General features: G+C 38.9%; 1 protein-coding gene across 1 annotated transcript in view; it reads right to left on the bottom strand.

Moving 5' to 3' along the window:
• Window positions 1-15,830, bottom strand: part of LOC105363010 (homeotic protein proboscipedia) — a 43,558-nt gene that overhangs the window by 2,294 nt on the left and 25,434 nt on the right. The window contains exons 2-4 of the mRNA XM_011500580.1: window positions 2,333-2,475; window positions 1,145-1,451; window positions 58-1,042 (exon numbers count right to left, since the gene is read on the bottom strand). Coding sequence (XP_011498882.1) covers window positions 58-1,042; window positions 1,145-1,451; window positions 2,333-2,475 — 1,435 coding nt within the window. The remainder of the gene's footprint in view (window positions 1-57; window positions 1,043-1,144; window positions 1,452-2,332; window positions 2,476-15,830) is intronic.

Genomic DNA, 15,830 nt, shown 5'->3' with positions numbered 1-15,830 from the left:
GAACTTGTATCAATTTGATGTAAAGTAGTTGGTTCGATCAAATGTACCGTTGCTTACCGAGCGTGATAAGAGGCGTGGTAGGTTCCGGGTTGCGCGTATCCGTTATAATCGCCGGTGCTGGCGTAATGATTGTGTTGCTGATGAAATTGCTGCATTGAGTGATGATTGTACATGGACCGCGCGGCGCTGGCCCTTGCGTGATGATTAACGCGATTGGGCCCGGTCGGACCTTGGCGCCCGTACTGGGGATGCATCTCCCCGAGGTAGGCGATCCTCTGCTGGTGGTAGGCGGCCTCCCGCGAGCAATAGGCGGTTTGTTGGTTGGCGATCGGCCCGGTTTGTCGGCTGGCCTGGATGCCGTTCCTGTAATCGACGCTAGCTGAGACCTGGTGGTAGACTCCCTGCTGGAAGTGAGCTTGGCTTCCTGGTGGCATTCCTCGGGTATGGGGCGAGTTCGCGGCCGTTGGATTGGTACTCTGTGTGTGCAACACCCCGACGCTCGAGGACGGCGAACTCCGAGGACGCTGCATGTAGACGTGGGCGACCTGCTGGACGCTCAGAGGGCTACCCTGTAGCTGGACCGAGGCCGGGGTGCTCGGAGTTGAGGAGGGTGTGAGGCTGCGCGTCGAGGAGCCAGGCTGATTCGGTAGATTCGGGGTGCCGACCGTGGAATCCGGCAGGGCCAGCAGGACACCATTACTGCTTACCGAGCACATGTCTTTTGAGCTCGTCGACGGTGACTTTTTACTTATGCTGATCTGTGACTGTGGCTGCTGCGATTGCGACTGCTGCGACTGCTGCGACTGCTGTTGCTGCTGCTGCTGCTGCTGTTGCTGTTGCTGTTTCGTAGAATTCGAAATCTTATGCTCGGACTCAACCTTGATCCTGACATCGGATTTTTTAGATGAAAGGCTGGGCGAGGTCGTGTCGCTGCCCTCCTGTGATCGGGAATCCTCGTCGACCATCATTTTATCAAATGTGCTGGAGACGCTGTTGGTACTTCCTACACTACTCGCGCCATTACTGTTGGCGTTGAAGCTTGCATTATTATTGCCACCGTTGTTGTTATTATTATTATTATTATTATTATTATTATTATTGTTATTGTTATTATTGTTATTATTGTTATTGTTGTTGTTATTGTGATTGTTGTTATTGTTATTGTTGTTGTTGTTATTGGTTGCACTGGGTGTATTGTTGTTGCTGTTGCCGCCACCGCGGACGGAGGTGAGTTCGGTCACGTCGCCGGATAACGTGCTGCCGACGTCGCCGACTCCGGATATATCACAGTTGTGGCAGCTTTTCTTTTCGTCATCGTCCATGCCGAGGAGCTTGTCGCTCTTTGATTTCTCGAGGCCATCGGACGATGTGCCATCTTTGTCGTCGCCGTCCTCTTTGCTCAGAGTCTGTCGCTTATGTTTCATTCGGCGATTTTGAAACCACACCTTCACCTGTAAATTGGTCGAATTACGTTTGAATAGGATACAAACCAAAGTCAATCATCGGCTTATTTCGGTTTAATTATTCCATGCCTTAATTCCGTGCATATTTTGTACTTTTCATTAAACCGCTGGTCGTATGTCTTTTTTAATCGAAGAAGAAATATCTTCTCCTTTTTTTTTGCGAATAATGGATAAGCATAAAATTTTTTATTAATATTATAATAGTTATAATTTTAATTTCATTAATTTAATTTAACAATTTCACAACAACATAAATAATGAAAATGCTACGTGTACTATTATATTTGACGAAATTATATTATTCCAAGTACAATTACACTTTAATAATAAAGCAATATTTATAAGCGCCATTTATTTAATTCGATGGAAAAGCATGTCGAGCGCTTGTGTACAAAATTCAGATTCCTCGGCACAAATGTTTACCAAGATTATTTTGTCGCTGATAAAATTATTATCACTATCTTTTTATTCATAAAGGAACGAAGGCTCACGAAAGCTCACTACACACTGAGGGTCACTTTACGTAAATCTCTTCTACGAGCGTTAAGTACAGGATTGTGTTGCTGAAAACTTGGGGGACTTTAACCTCCTTATAAATACAGATTAAATGCTATTAAAGAATTAATTTTGATTTATTTTGAATTTTAGTGCAATACATTATCATATTTGTATAGAAAGTATTATTAATCTTATAAAGGCCATAGAATATACGTAATGTTGAATCTTCGCTTCATTCATTGTTTATGAAATTGAAACCTTATGAACAAAGATAATATTTTTCGCTTATGCTGGAAAAAAAGCCTTTTACATCGATACTTCAAAAGCATTCGTAATGTATGAAACGCAAGGAGTTTCGTTATTATCCTCACCTGCCTTTCAGTCAGATCGAGCGATGCCGCTATCTCTATTCTTCTAGGTCGACATAAGTACTTATTGAAGTGAAACTCCTTCTCGAGCTCCAATAGTTGGGTGTTTGTATAAGCCGTTCTTAATCTTCTTGGTAAGCCGTTCTCTGTAAAGTAGAATTTCGAATTTAGTGTCTACGTTTTTCTTTGATGTCCACGTGGCATTTATTTTTTACGATGTCTAGGCCCGACAATGTCTCGTATGACATGATTAACGAGTGGTTATACATGGAAATACCGTACTACGATCTCGAATCGGGAAGTTGCATGTAATCAAAGGACAATAAGGATAATTTCTTTTTGCGCTTCTTGTACATGGCATGGACTGTACCGCTACATGTTGGGCATTGTAAATTTTACCTTAAAAACACACATACGCGCACACACACACACGCGCGCGCGCGGCTAATGGTTGGCTATGTATCCCTGAAAAATCTTTAAAAAATTGTATGATTGTCTTTGCACTGGCAAGATGGGGGAGTGAATTAATAGTATAAATGATATTGACCTAGAGTCGCAAGCTTTGTAATTTTCGAATTATGGGTGTGTGTATCTGTCCGTGCGCGCGTGTGTAATGAGAATTAGAACTAGTTGGTAACTTTCTTTTTTATAATCTTCTCGTTTCAAGACGCTTTCGTGCTCGATTTTGTATATGTATCATGCAACGATTCATCTGGCTTCTATCATATAGACACAAGGCTACGTTCTATGGATACTTGACTCCTTGTAGAAAGTTTCGTGATAAGTTACTCACTACCTCAGCTGTATCTTGTGTCGATAGGAAGGACACCTAATTGTTATCGGTAAGAAACTTGACAACGCGATAACAAGAGCAGCTTTGGAGTAACCAAGTTCTCCGGTTTATTCCCCCGGGACTCCGTAGCCAAGTTATGCTTAGAACACCTCAATGAAGAATGCACTTTTAACTTGTAATATCGTGAGACTGCGGTAATTAATTTCACATCTGACAATCAATCATCAGCAGAATATGAGCACTCCACAAATAAATATTTCGAGTTTGTTCCTTCCAATTAAAATTAGCTGAGCAAAAAAAAAAAAAAAACAAAATTAAATTAATCGTAATTGTTAATTTAACTTACGAATAGCGTTATGACTATCCCACTTCCATAATGAGCATTGAATCGCAGATTAGCAGTGCGAAATGACAAGTTCATAGAGACATTCGCAGAACATACGAATATATGATTCTTATGAATATAGAAAAATCCAGTCTGATATCGCAATGATTGAGCACATGATAAAAATAAAAAATGTCTGCTGGTTCATTTAGTCATCGAATTTAAAATTTAAAAATGATAAGAAGCAACTTACGTGATTCTAAATCCAAGCGCATTTTTTGCCCTGCAAGCTTCGTTACTCTTACTTCAAAATACTTCGCGATCTTCACGCTCGCCACCCTCTCTCCGGCAATATACAAGTGAGAGCTTAAGCCAGAAAAATATTTATCGCTCGCTTATGCATTCTATCGGGCTGAACTGTTGGGGTTTAGCCCCAACGTCTTTTTCACTTTATAAAAGATAAATTGGGTTCACACAACGTTCTATCCGTCCCGAATGCAAAATTTCTGTCGAGCCCGTACCAGATTGAGACGCAAGGCCGCGGACTCACACGTCGCGAGTCAGCGGATGTTACCGCTGCGGGGTGACGGTGTCGCCGTAATCCAGAAGCTGACGAGGAGTGAAATCCGATTGGCCGAGGGGGAGAGGAGCTGGTCTCGAAGGGGCCAGGGACGTCGCGCCCCGACAGAGGATCTTGTGACTAATGCGCGGGCCTCATTAACATTTCGTCGCTCGCAATTGGCCGGACGCCGGGGTGCTGTCAATCAAAAGTCCAGGCCTATTGCACACACGGACTTTAGCGACGATGTACCCGGATGTGCCGGCGCTCTTTTTTCCTCCATTGGGCGACGCACATTGCTTGAATTTCACAAGAACTACGTGCTTGTTCAATGTGGAGATTTTTACAACGAACTATCATGGGGTATACTGTTTCGATGAATTTACACGACTGGCGAATGGATTATGGATTATGGTTGAGAGATGAAAAATCATATCCATACGCGTTAGGGTACGGCATCTTCGATGTTGCATCGCATCGACTATTCGCTACATTAAAAGACACTTACCGCGTCGATCATGCTTCATAATTTTGATACGCCTACTAATTGCTTCTGGCTCTATTAATTATTATTAGAAGATGTAATTTCAATCGTCGTGTATTTAAGTTTGCTAAAAGAGCGACGCTTGGAAAGCTATGATAAATATAGTTGATTAGTGTAAAATATCGGGGAGCTTAAGTTCAAGTTACCAACAACCGTATTTACTCAGTCAATGAAAATATTGTTTTAATTCTCTCTGATAATAGCACCATGCACCTTATGAAAATATTGTCGTAGCTAAGGCAAATATTCAGCGGGCATTATTAAAATAGACACGTACCGGATTAATAAGCTGGCCTTTTTCTTTTTTAGAAACGCTCGACTACTGCGAAAGTGAAAAGTCGCTGAGCGTAGGAGTGCAAGCTCTCTAAATAATCCAACACCAACAAGAAATTAGTCCCTGCGTGTATAAACACATTTGCTTCGTTTCTTTGCTCCTGAATTTCTAATGATCATTAATTTCGTAAGGCTTACAGAATCACTTAATCCAAAGAACCCATTGTATTTATAACCTTTCGCAGTCTCTCTCGCTCGTTTTCGCTGTTGGCCCGCCAAGGCGGCCGGCACTTCCACGCCGTTAACGCATAGGGAACTTTTACTTCCTCATCCGAATAATACCGGCATTTGACGCGCAGACGTAACCCTTTGGTACACGCTTATAAATTAAGCGCGCGCGCGTGCGCTAGCCTCGGTCAGAAATGGGAAAAGTAAGTTAAAGCAGACGCACAGTAGGGCGCACTGTTCGCGGGAAAAGCTCGTCACGCGTCTACTACTCCCTTTCTGGAACGCGGTCCGACGAAAATATCGGGCCGCGTGCCGTCGAGCGGCGGGCCGAGCGATGACGGATCGTTAGACACATTCACGGAACGAAGACTGACGGCGACGTCTGCGAGGCGATAGAGCCGCGAGGGCGTAAAGATAGCACACGCGCACTCGCGCGCCTTGTTACCCCTCGCAACAACTAGCTGCAAACCCGATAAATGCGGACCATCGCGATAAGGCCGGTAACGGGGCTCTTTCCGATCTACCTATCCAACCCTTCCTCCTTCTTCTCCTCCTCGAACCTCCCGCTACCATCAGCACCACCCCGCTCCCCATTATTTTATTATTCGAGACAGAGAGAGAGAGAGAGAGAGAGAGAGAGACCCTACGTATGTACGTACGTGCATCCGTGTTGGTGGGTGGGTGACTAGAAGGATAGGAGGTGCGAGGAAGCCAGCGTCTGGAATGTATAAATAGCTCGCGTTTAAGGTGGAATAAAAATTCGCAAAGACTCAACGGGAATGGACGGAACGCTACGGTATTATACGTCAACTCAGAATTTGGATTTTAGGAGCAATTATCAGAAATTACACTTCAACGGTTACTGTAAATGTAATTAAATATGAAAATAGTGTTACAATTGAGCGACTAATGCCGACATTTAAAATCCCTTCAATCTCTCGTTTAATTTGAAATGGCTTGGGTGTCATCTCGCTGATTAATGGTAAGAGAATATTTTCCAACACATTCACTCCTGACGCATCGCGAAGTGCGCGTTAATGCTTCGCCGTACTTCTAGTCCCTCTTCACCCGACAACGGAACGAAGCAAACGAAGAAACAAACAAATAAAGGTTGTGGGGGGGGGGGGGGGGGGGGGGGGGGGGGGGGGAGGGATTTTTGATAAACGAGGCTTTCATAGAAACCGATAGCGAAGACACCGGTGTGCAACAGCTCGGCGGAATAAGAACCGTTTTCGAATTTCAATGACGCGTCGTCGACGTCGTCGCGCGTAAAAAAAAAACGTCAAAAAGAAGACACCGATGCGAATAACATCGCTCGGGCAGAGCATAGCGTCCGGCTTTTAAAAAGGGTACTCTCGAAAGTTCGCTCGAAATCGCACAAAAAGCGGGCAGCTGTCACTTTGGCCTCACTCGCAGCATTCATCTTTTTTATCAAAAAGACGCGAGACGGAGAAAGAGGCGAGAGCGAACCATAATTACGAGGGCCAAGACACTGGCGCCGCCAACCCCTTGTGAGTGCGGGCAGGGATCCCTCGCTACCGTGCTACATATTAAACTTTTTTCTCCATACTATAACGCGACAGGCTTCACTGAAAATAAATTTCGCCGTCTCGCCTCGCTTGGCGTCTCGTTATTTTTAGCTAAAGAAGAAACGTTGGTTCGCAAGCATAGCCACTACTCGACGTGGACGCCACGAAAACGAAGGAAATGCGAGGGCAGGAGAGGTACAGCGAGAGCGAGAGCGAGAGGACACGAGGTATCAACAATATGAGAGACGTGAGTACGAGCGACCGCTGATTATCTCGACTTTGTGCTTTCGATCATCGATAGGAGGCTGCGCTGGAGTTATGCCGTCGGCCGTCGCTCGGACGACCGATGCCTAGTCGGGGGGGGGACGACGACATTTTCTTCGCTTGCGATCATATCGGCATATCGGGAAATTCGGTCAAGAAGCCGCTCGCTCTGTTTATGAATATGTTTATGAATTGCTCGATTACGATAATGGACAATGCCCGAGTTCCTTTGAAAATAACGCGGCCGTTGCACTTGGCATTCGATTTGCAGGATATATGGTGATGGACATGCAAAGTGGTAAGGCTAATTATTAATTGCCTTTATTGTGGGAGAAATAGAATAATCGTAGAATGAAAATGATGAAAGACACTACGTATTATTATTGAAAGTGTACGATTGTAAGATAATGATTAATTAGAAGAGATCCATATCGAGTATCTGTTTATGAATACCGATTGTTTAGAATCCGGAGATACGTAATTATATGGTTCATTTTTATTTCGTGAAAGTGTTGGGGGATATTATTTATAATTTTTTGCCACATTCATATGTCCTATAGGTCCTTGATTTTTCATTGGAGTGCACGACACACTTAGATGAAAATATTTCATAACATTATCAGCTATCGATCTACTTCATTGAAAAAATATATAATTTCTCGGAATATATATTCTTAACAAAAGAATACATGGAAAATAAAACTGGATTGAACTTGCATCCATTGTAATGTCTGTAATGATAGCTTCCTCTCTCTATAATTTGCGACTTGCAACCTCATAATAACTGTTCTTACAGTAAAAATACCAAAAGTATACGAAATAAAGAATCTAAGTTGAATAATAGGTTTTTTCTGTATTTCCAAAAGCAAATCAATTTTTCAAAAATTGTTAATTACTTGACTTTTATAACCTCGCTTCAGTTAGCTCTAAATTTAACGAATACCGTAGAAATGAAATGACATAAATGATTTACAGCAATCTATATTTAACAGTTATGAAAAGTGTTTCTTTAAATATTAACACTCGAAACACAGGTTGTACTATCTATAATTATATTTTTCCGAATAAATAGTAATTTGCAAGTTCGTTTATAATTTTGACAAAACCATCAAACTGCAATCTCGTCGCTTGAGTTGAAAAACTTTTATTTTTGTTTATCTTTCTATTCTGATTCTACTTTTCTAATTTAATTAATATGAATATTAATGTTATTTTATATTTAAAAATAATCGTTACAACTTCATTATAATCAAAAGCTGTATAATAATATAATAATAATACATGTCTATTTTATGGTTGTTTGAAAGCAAGGAAAATAGTAACTGGGTTTAAGAAGGTAAAATATTTATGATATAATTTTCCGAAAAGCTCTGCATTTATTTGTTTTTATAATTCTGTACGAAGTATAGAATAACAAAATTATAATTGCAATAATGCTTATTATAAAACTTCGCAATTTTTGACAAATTTCTATTTACTTTTGTAAAAGAAGCTTTCATTTTGTCATCCTACTTCAATTATATTTTGAATAATAATTCAGGCAGAATAGACGTTAAAATATTGCAGTTGATGTCATTCGATAGATTTAAAGGAGTGGTCTGATAATTTAATTTCATAAAGTTTACAAAATTGATTGGAAACATTTTGGCACGCATGAGTGCGTTAAGAAATTTCGAAATTTAGTTTAATATTTATAGAAAGGTAATTAAAAGAAAAATTGATTAAAATGTTAAAAATTGAATCGATTTACGGATTACGAAATAAACAGGTAAGCGTAATATTTATCAAAATAGGGAATTTTGTATTGTATAGACTTTTCTTGCTCAACGTATTGTAAGTCGTTGGAAATTATGTACAGAAATTTCGTTAAAGACTTTTTTTTACACACAAATCTTCAAAAACAAATATTAAAAGTATAAAATCGAAAATAAAATAATTGTTGATCATTTAAAGATCTTAAATTACGATTAAAAAGAAAAATGTGAGATAATGATGGGTCTTCACGTGCCTCAGGCAGTAGACTTTAAGACTAATGTTTGGAAGTCAAGTCAGCGATGTGCCCGGCCGACCATCTTTTGTTTTCTCTAGTTCTCCACAAATTTTCACTATCCCTCTCCCATCTCTCTCTCTCTCTCTCTCTCTCTCTGTCTCTGTCTGTCTGTCTCTCTCTCTCTCTCTCTCTCTCACACAGACGTACACCCACCCAGTCGAGCAAACATACGAGACAGGTGGCAAGAATCGCGAGATGATGCTGACCAACGTCATCCGCATAATTTGTCTTTTGTTTCCTCATGGCCTAGAAAAATCCAGCTTGGAGAACAAAAGGTGGACAGGGCTATACGCCAAAGCGGCTCCACGAAAATATCGACACCCGACGCCGGGGTTCAAGATAACCGTTTGAATAATGAGTGACGAGTGCCGGTTTCCAGACGAATGACGTGAAGCATGCAACGGCCACGGGATGCTGGAATAGGTCCGCGTGTCAGATGTCCGAGGAGTGACGATGATGACGATACGCCGCCACCGCCGTTGCATCCACGTCGAGTCTCCACGATTTTCACGCTTTGTTCGAGTTTTGTGCGAGAGTTCCTTCACTTTGGTTAGATAGCGCAGATTGGATATTTAAAAGTCAATTACGTGCGATGGGTTTGATTTATTAATCTTGATCGCGGCCACTTGTATAAGCGCCGACGTATGCGTGGACATCCGGTCGATTCTAATTTTTTCTAATCCGGATGAGTGGGTCTCAAGCCGAGGTGCTATTTGTTATTGACAGAATGACAGTCGAGTGATTCGAGCCAATCATCGTACACGCGCACCCGAATTATTTCGTTAAAGTTTATCTGCTTTTTTTCTTTTAATTAAATTGAGACCGACTACACTTTTATGTAGGCAAGATCCGTCATCACTGTACGATGCTTTTGTTAAAATTTTATTTATTCTATTTTATTTATTATAACCCAATTTAAACATTGACTTGTAGCTATATATTATTTGCTAAATTTAATAAAATAGTTTTATTTTACAAAATATTTGACTATTTCTTTAGCACTTATATTTAATAAATGGGCAATATAATTATTCGCAAAGAGATATTGAAATTCAATGAAATAGTATATGGGCTTGTTGAAACCAATGCATGTAATATAATTTATTTCAATAGAATTGGAATTGAGGAATTGGAATTGGAATTCAATATTGGAATCGAGTATATCAGAGCATCTTTTAATAATTCTCATCGATAAATAAGTATTCGCATCTAAAGTATAATACTAAATTCTAATTACAATAGTTGGTTTGTTTCATTGTTTTTCTTTCTTTCGTTTTTTTTTTTATCAAATTTATCGTATTGATATACTTGAAAAGGTTGACGTATCGAGTAAGCTTTTGTTTTGGCCTCCCAACTTAAATTTAATGCAACTTTAGAATATAAGTTATTCCTTCTATTCCGCACGAAAGAAAACTCCAAAATATTGATTGCTGAATACAAATTGAATTTTATAAAAATACTCGCTACTGCTGAAAATATTTATTTACAAACTTGTTAAGACTCTTTCACTTATCCAAAACTCTATTACAAACTCACTAATTCAAAATCTATAGTCACTCGCCCTTACGAAGCACGCACGACTTTTTGAAGGAGCAGCGCGTACACGCACGAGTAACCTTCAGCCCCTAGTAATGAAAGGGGCGAGGGGCAGTAAAGTTGAAAAAGACTGCCACATAGCAAACAATGTCGAGCAAACGCTCCGGGATAATTAGTGGTTGATGGCCCCCAAAGCAAATGTTCCGTGTGAGCCTCTCGATGCCTACCTTATTTGGAATTTATGCCGCGGGGGCGCGACAAGACCGCGAGACTTTGCGTAGTCGGGTGCGGTCGCGCGCTTCAGCCTTGGCGCGCAGACTCGTAATCAATTAAGTGAGCCGCAGAATCGAGTGGGAGATGGTTGCGAGCGAAGACAAGAGAATACGATAACAAGTAGTATTTCTGCGTGTATTAACGGATAAATTAAGCGGACGAGGAAAGATATTCACGAGGGGGCACGGGCAAAACAAGAAAGCCGATTGGCTTGTTTACAAACTGCCCCGAGATGCATTGCTGCTTGCCTTTCACGCCTAGTAAAAACAGGATCGATTGTTCACATCAAGTAAGAAAGATCATTTGCCAGTTATTTATTTATCTGGACATTTGCATTTCGAGGAAATATATACGAGTCATTATTTTCAACTTCGTATCTCGTAGCGACAAGAGCTGTTACGGTTGATCCTTACTACATCAACAATTGAATACTAAAAACTTTCACTTTATAATCAAACTATTGGGTTTACAAGTATTATTCAGACAATTACTGAAATTAGTATTATAATCATATTTGTTTATTGAAGTATCCAATTAAATTAATATTAATGTGAGACTTGATTCTTATGTATTTAAGAGGACATTGGAGCGTTAAAAGTTTTTCAATGCTTATCGAAACTTAATCAATGCAATAAATAAGAATTATTAAATGAATTGAAATAAAAAAGTAATAGTTAGAGCAATATGATAATTGCTTAATTTTTTAAAGGAGCATTTAAAAGCTGATAACCGAAGTCTTCTAAGCTGTGGACACAATGGCTTTTACCCATCTTCTTTTACTATCTAACAAAGAGAAAGGTAGAAAAATTTACTCGAATGAAATTAACGTCGTTTAATTAAAGGTGCGTACGTTAAATACTTTGATGTGTCAATAAGGCTTATGAAGAATCTGGGCACGAAATTAAAAAGTCATTTCACAAAAATGAGTAGTCAATGAGCATAAGAGGGAAAGGAATACCATCTAAAATAAAGAAGAAAATCGGCAAGAATGTTCGCTATTCTCCACCTGTCGTTATTTTTCACGTTTCTGAGCGTCAAGAGCAATGGGTGCCTCGACAGTCAAGGGACGGGCATTAGTATAGTGTTTAAAAATGTACCATCCCTCCCCCCCCCCGTCCCACACCGGTACTTCTTGGCTGAGCGAGCATCATAATAGCATCGTTGAGCACCTTTCTCATAAGCGGACAAAGGGAAGAGATAGCCTTCGTCGAGTCGGGAAAAAGGAGGAGCACGCACATGAAGCGAGTGGCTAGAGGGTTCGGGAGAAAAAAATTAAATAAAAGGAATAATGATAAATATCGACGCCGATACCGCAGCTCTTAACTCGCGCGCTCACCGGGGCTCCTCCAGGATAAGAAAAAGATGATGAAGGCGACCGGCCAAGGTTCTGGGAGGGAGAGGCACGAGTGAGCGCGCGCTCATAACAGTGAGAGAGAGAGAGAGAACTAGAGAGAGAAAGAGAGAGATGTAGATAGGAGGCTTGTGACGCGACGGCCATATTGCCGACATGCGATATAGCGGGGCCGTGCGCGGCAACCTGTGATTATGGTTTCCCCGTCTAGAAAATTAGATATGGGGTGCCTTGTGCGATGCAGCACTGAGAGAGAAGCAGATAACGTCCACGTGTATGCGTGCTGACGGAGGCGTGTCGAACAACAACCTGCAATCATCGGGGTGGGACGCGGGCGAACTTGGCGAGAGAGAGAGAGAGGGGATTCGAACGATGCTCATGTTCAGGTGATGTGTAACTGTGTGCATTGGCTTTGGCTGAGCGCACGCACGCTTTTCAGCGGGTTCACACACCGAAATCGAGAATGCAATTCGTAGGTTCGTCATAAGGATATCGATTATTTCCGTTTTCCTTTTAATTAAAATGTCGTGTTTTCATTGTTGTCGTTGGATACTTGGTTTCGTTTTTAGTATAAAGCTGACGCACGCCTACTAGGTTCTTCGATCGTTCGAGAAAGATAATTAGTTAATAATAGATAGTACAATGGAAAAAATATTACTATTAATAAAAGCGTTTGAACTAACTTTATCGAACAAATAGTTGTTTTAGACGTCGAATTTCTATTTGTAAATTAGGATACAATCATATTTATAGTATATTTCGTAAAAACTCAGTGGCAATTAGATATGTGGTATTGTTTTTATTGTATTATGTCAGTTTGCTGTTAATTTGAGAATAAAGTAATATAGATGTAATATTAATTCGAAAGTTCAATCAGTTCATAATGAAGAATACTATTGATAAATATTGATAACGATCGATTGTTTTCGTAATATGCAATATTAATGTTTTAATATTCTAATTTATATTGAGTCGAAGTGTAGTCTTGAAAATATCATTTATCAAGTTTATAGTGTATTTTATGTCTAATTTGTTATTAGAATGAAAATTTAATAGCAGGAAACAAAAATTTTAAATTACATGAATTTTTATTGAAACTTAAAGTATTTAATATGTAGTTTAAATTTTGGTAAATACTTTTGCGTTAAAAAAAAAAATATCGCATCGCTATGGAAATGAAGTTTTTCTATACTATAGGCCAAATTTTTCTAGAAAATCCGACATGATAAATTGTGGCACATCGACAAATTTGGCTCCAAAGGAATTGAATCTAGTGAAATATTTGCAAAAAACTACCTGCTCTGATTGATGCTTCATTCATGAGCTTAAAAAAAATTTATTTATTTTACATAGGAACATTGTTAAAAAATACAATTTAAGGATCTATTGTAGCAAAGAGGATTATTACAGTTAAATTTATAACCAAATAAATAAATTATCCAATTTAATAATTTATATTAAAATTAAAATTGAATGAAATGTTAAGTGACAAAAATCCATTTAAATCTCTTATTAATTTATACGATATTGTAAGAAAATATTTGCCATATGTAAAAAGTATTTATAATATTCTTATGCTAATTGTTATAAAATATTGTTTTTTTCTTTTTTGTAATCGGAGAAAGTCGATAAATTTTGAAGTTAAAGTAAATTTTGATCTGTGATATTTGCAAGCTCACTGTTTCTCAAAAGTACAGTGAAGAAGAAGGGAATGAAAAAAGAAAATTTTCGAATGAGTTGCCTCTTATTAATACGCAGTATTTATATATGTTTCCAGTAAAGTTAAGGCAGCGAAATTCTGGATTAATATTAAAGAAAAAAAATTCGCATAAAAAGTTGGCGTACGGAACACAAGCCGCGAGTATTTCCATAGCTCTATGGATCGCAAATTAATCAAGAAATTAGTTTTCATTCCTTCTACTTCTGCGCATTTTACATCCCATCCTTCATTGCGTTTGATGACGATATCGGAAAGTCATACAGCTGACAGACAGAGAACTAGATAGATAAATGAGACAAAAAGATTGAGAGGACGAGTGTGGCATAAGAGAGAAAGAGGAGAAAGGAGAAATTAGTGAAAAAGTAGTTTCTCGTAAACAGGAAGGGGCCGCAGTTCTCTTGGGTTCAAAGCAAGATTAATTTTACCAAAGAGCTTCTTCTGGCAGCTGATTCCAATACGCAAGAGAATCCAGTCGGACTTTCTATAGACCCGAAGCGATTAAACTTCTTTGAGGTTGACTGCATTCACGATAAAGTAATTGCTTTTATTCATCCTTATAGTCACTTAACTATCGATTATTCAACATTTTTATATATTTATTTAGACTGAGAGCCTTGATCTTTATAATGGGTGTTAAAAAAAAAATATATTTCATTTACACGCATGTCTCGCGTAATTATAACTTCACTTCATTATTTGGCGAGCTTATGAATAACCCTCATAAAAAAAATTATCAAACTGTCGTAATCGAATTCAATATATTATTATGATTAGCTTATCTATTATATTAATCATATCAAAAAAAAAAAAAAAAAAAAAAAAAAAAAAAAAAAACAGACAATATCGGTTAATAGAATCTTTCCGAAATACTAGAAAAATACTACATTAATCAGTGGTTTTTTAAGAGTACAATAATAATTGTTACTATTATCCGTATTTTCATACTGAAAACTCATCTTATAATTCAACATTTTTTTTTGTGTCTATTTTGTAATTTATCTACTCTATATTTAAATATTCAAAAACTCTCTATGTATAACTATTTCAATATATACGAGACAAGATTTTTTTTTTTATAAAATTTGTCTAAAATTATTCAAATGAAATTTTAATAGAATATAATTAACAATGACGTCGAATAATATTCAATATAATATATATTCTGTATTAAGTATCGAATATAATATTCAATTTGCTTAGTTTTATATGTAAATTAATCTATTTCTAGTTTAATATAATTTTTGGCTCACATACGATTGCGAGCTTCGAAGTAATCTCTAGTTTTCCCTCTCATAATATAATAAATACAAGCGAATGGCACTTGAGCGCATCGACGAATGCAAACTATAAGGGAATTCGATAGAACATCATACATAATTGTCAATGACAATAATACCCAAAGTTATTAGAAAAATCGGCAAGCCTTTCTTCGATACTTTAATTTTGGCTTACGAATTTGGCTTACGAATACGGCCATTCGAAAGAAGGGCATTTGAATTCTCGCAGGAATATTTATCGCTTCGCGCAATGTCTTATTAAACGCGCATTAGCTTTAGGCGTCAGCTTGAAATAAGATAACGCGGTCGCGATTACCTGACGTGGCATTCGAGTCGCCGTCTTTAAACGCGATATTAAATCGCGCTCATTATAAATTCACGCGCACAATGATTCTCTGAGATAGCACTTCGCGGATTCTTCGTCACAGTCGTAAATATCGTAATATATCTCGACCCTCCCCTCCCCTCAAATCTACCATAATCACCACCACCCCCTGCTCACCTCCTTCTTCATCATCTCCTCTCGAGTCCCTCGTCATCGCCCTCGGGCGTCATCGCATCATGTTGCGCAAGTGTTCGGGTGTCGCTCGTCCCGGGGCAGCTAAAATATTCTAAACACATAAACAATCGCCGCTTAAACCGAAAATAAATCTGAGGCTCGTGGCGGCTACGTCGGCGCTAGCCCCCGCCAAGGAAAATAATGCGCGAGCCGCGTATGCAGGTGCGCTTTATTATATTTATTCATTACATCGCAGACATAATTCAGCGGTGGCCGGCAT

This window comes from Ceratosolen solmsi, unplaced genomic scaffold (assembly GCF_000503995.2).
Source record: "Ceratosolen solmsi marchali unplaced genomic scaffold, CerSol_1.0 scaffold56, whole genome shotgun sequence".
NCBI lineage: Eukaryota > Metazoa > Arthropoda > Insecta > Hymenoptera > Agaonidae > Ceratosolen > Ceratosolen solmsi.
Note: the sequence above shows the minus strand (reverse complement) of the source record. Positions and strands in the feature narration are given on the sequence as shown.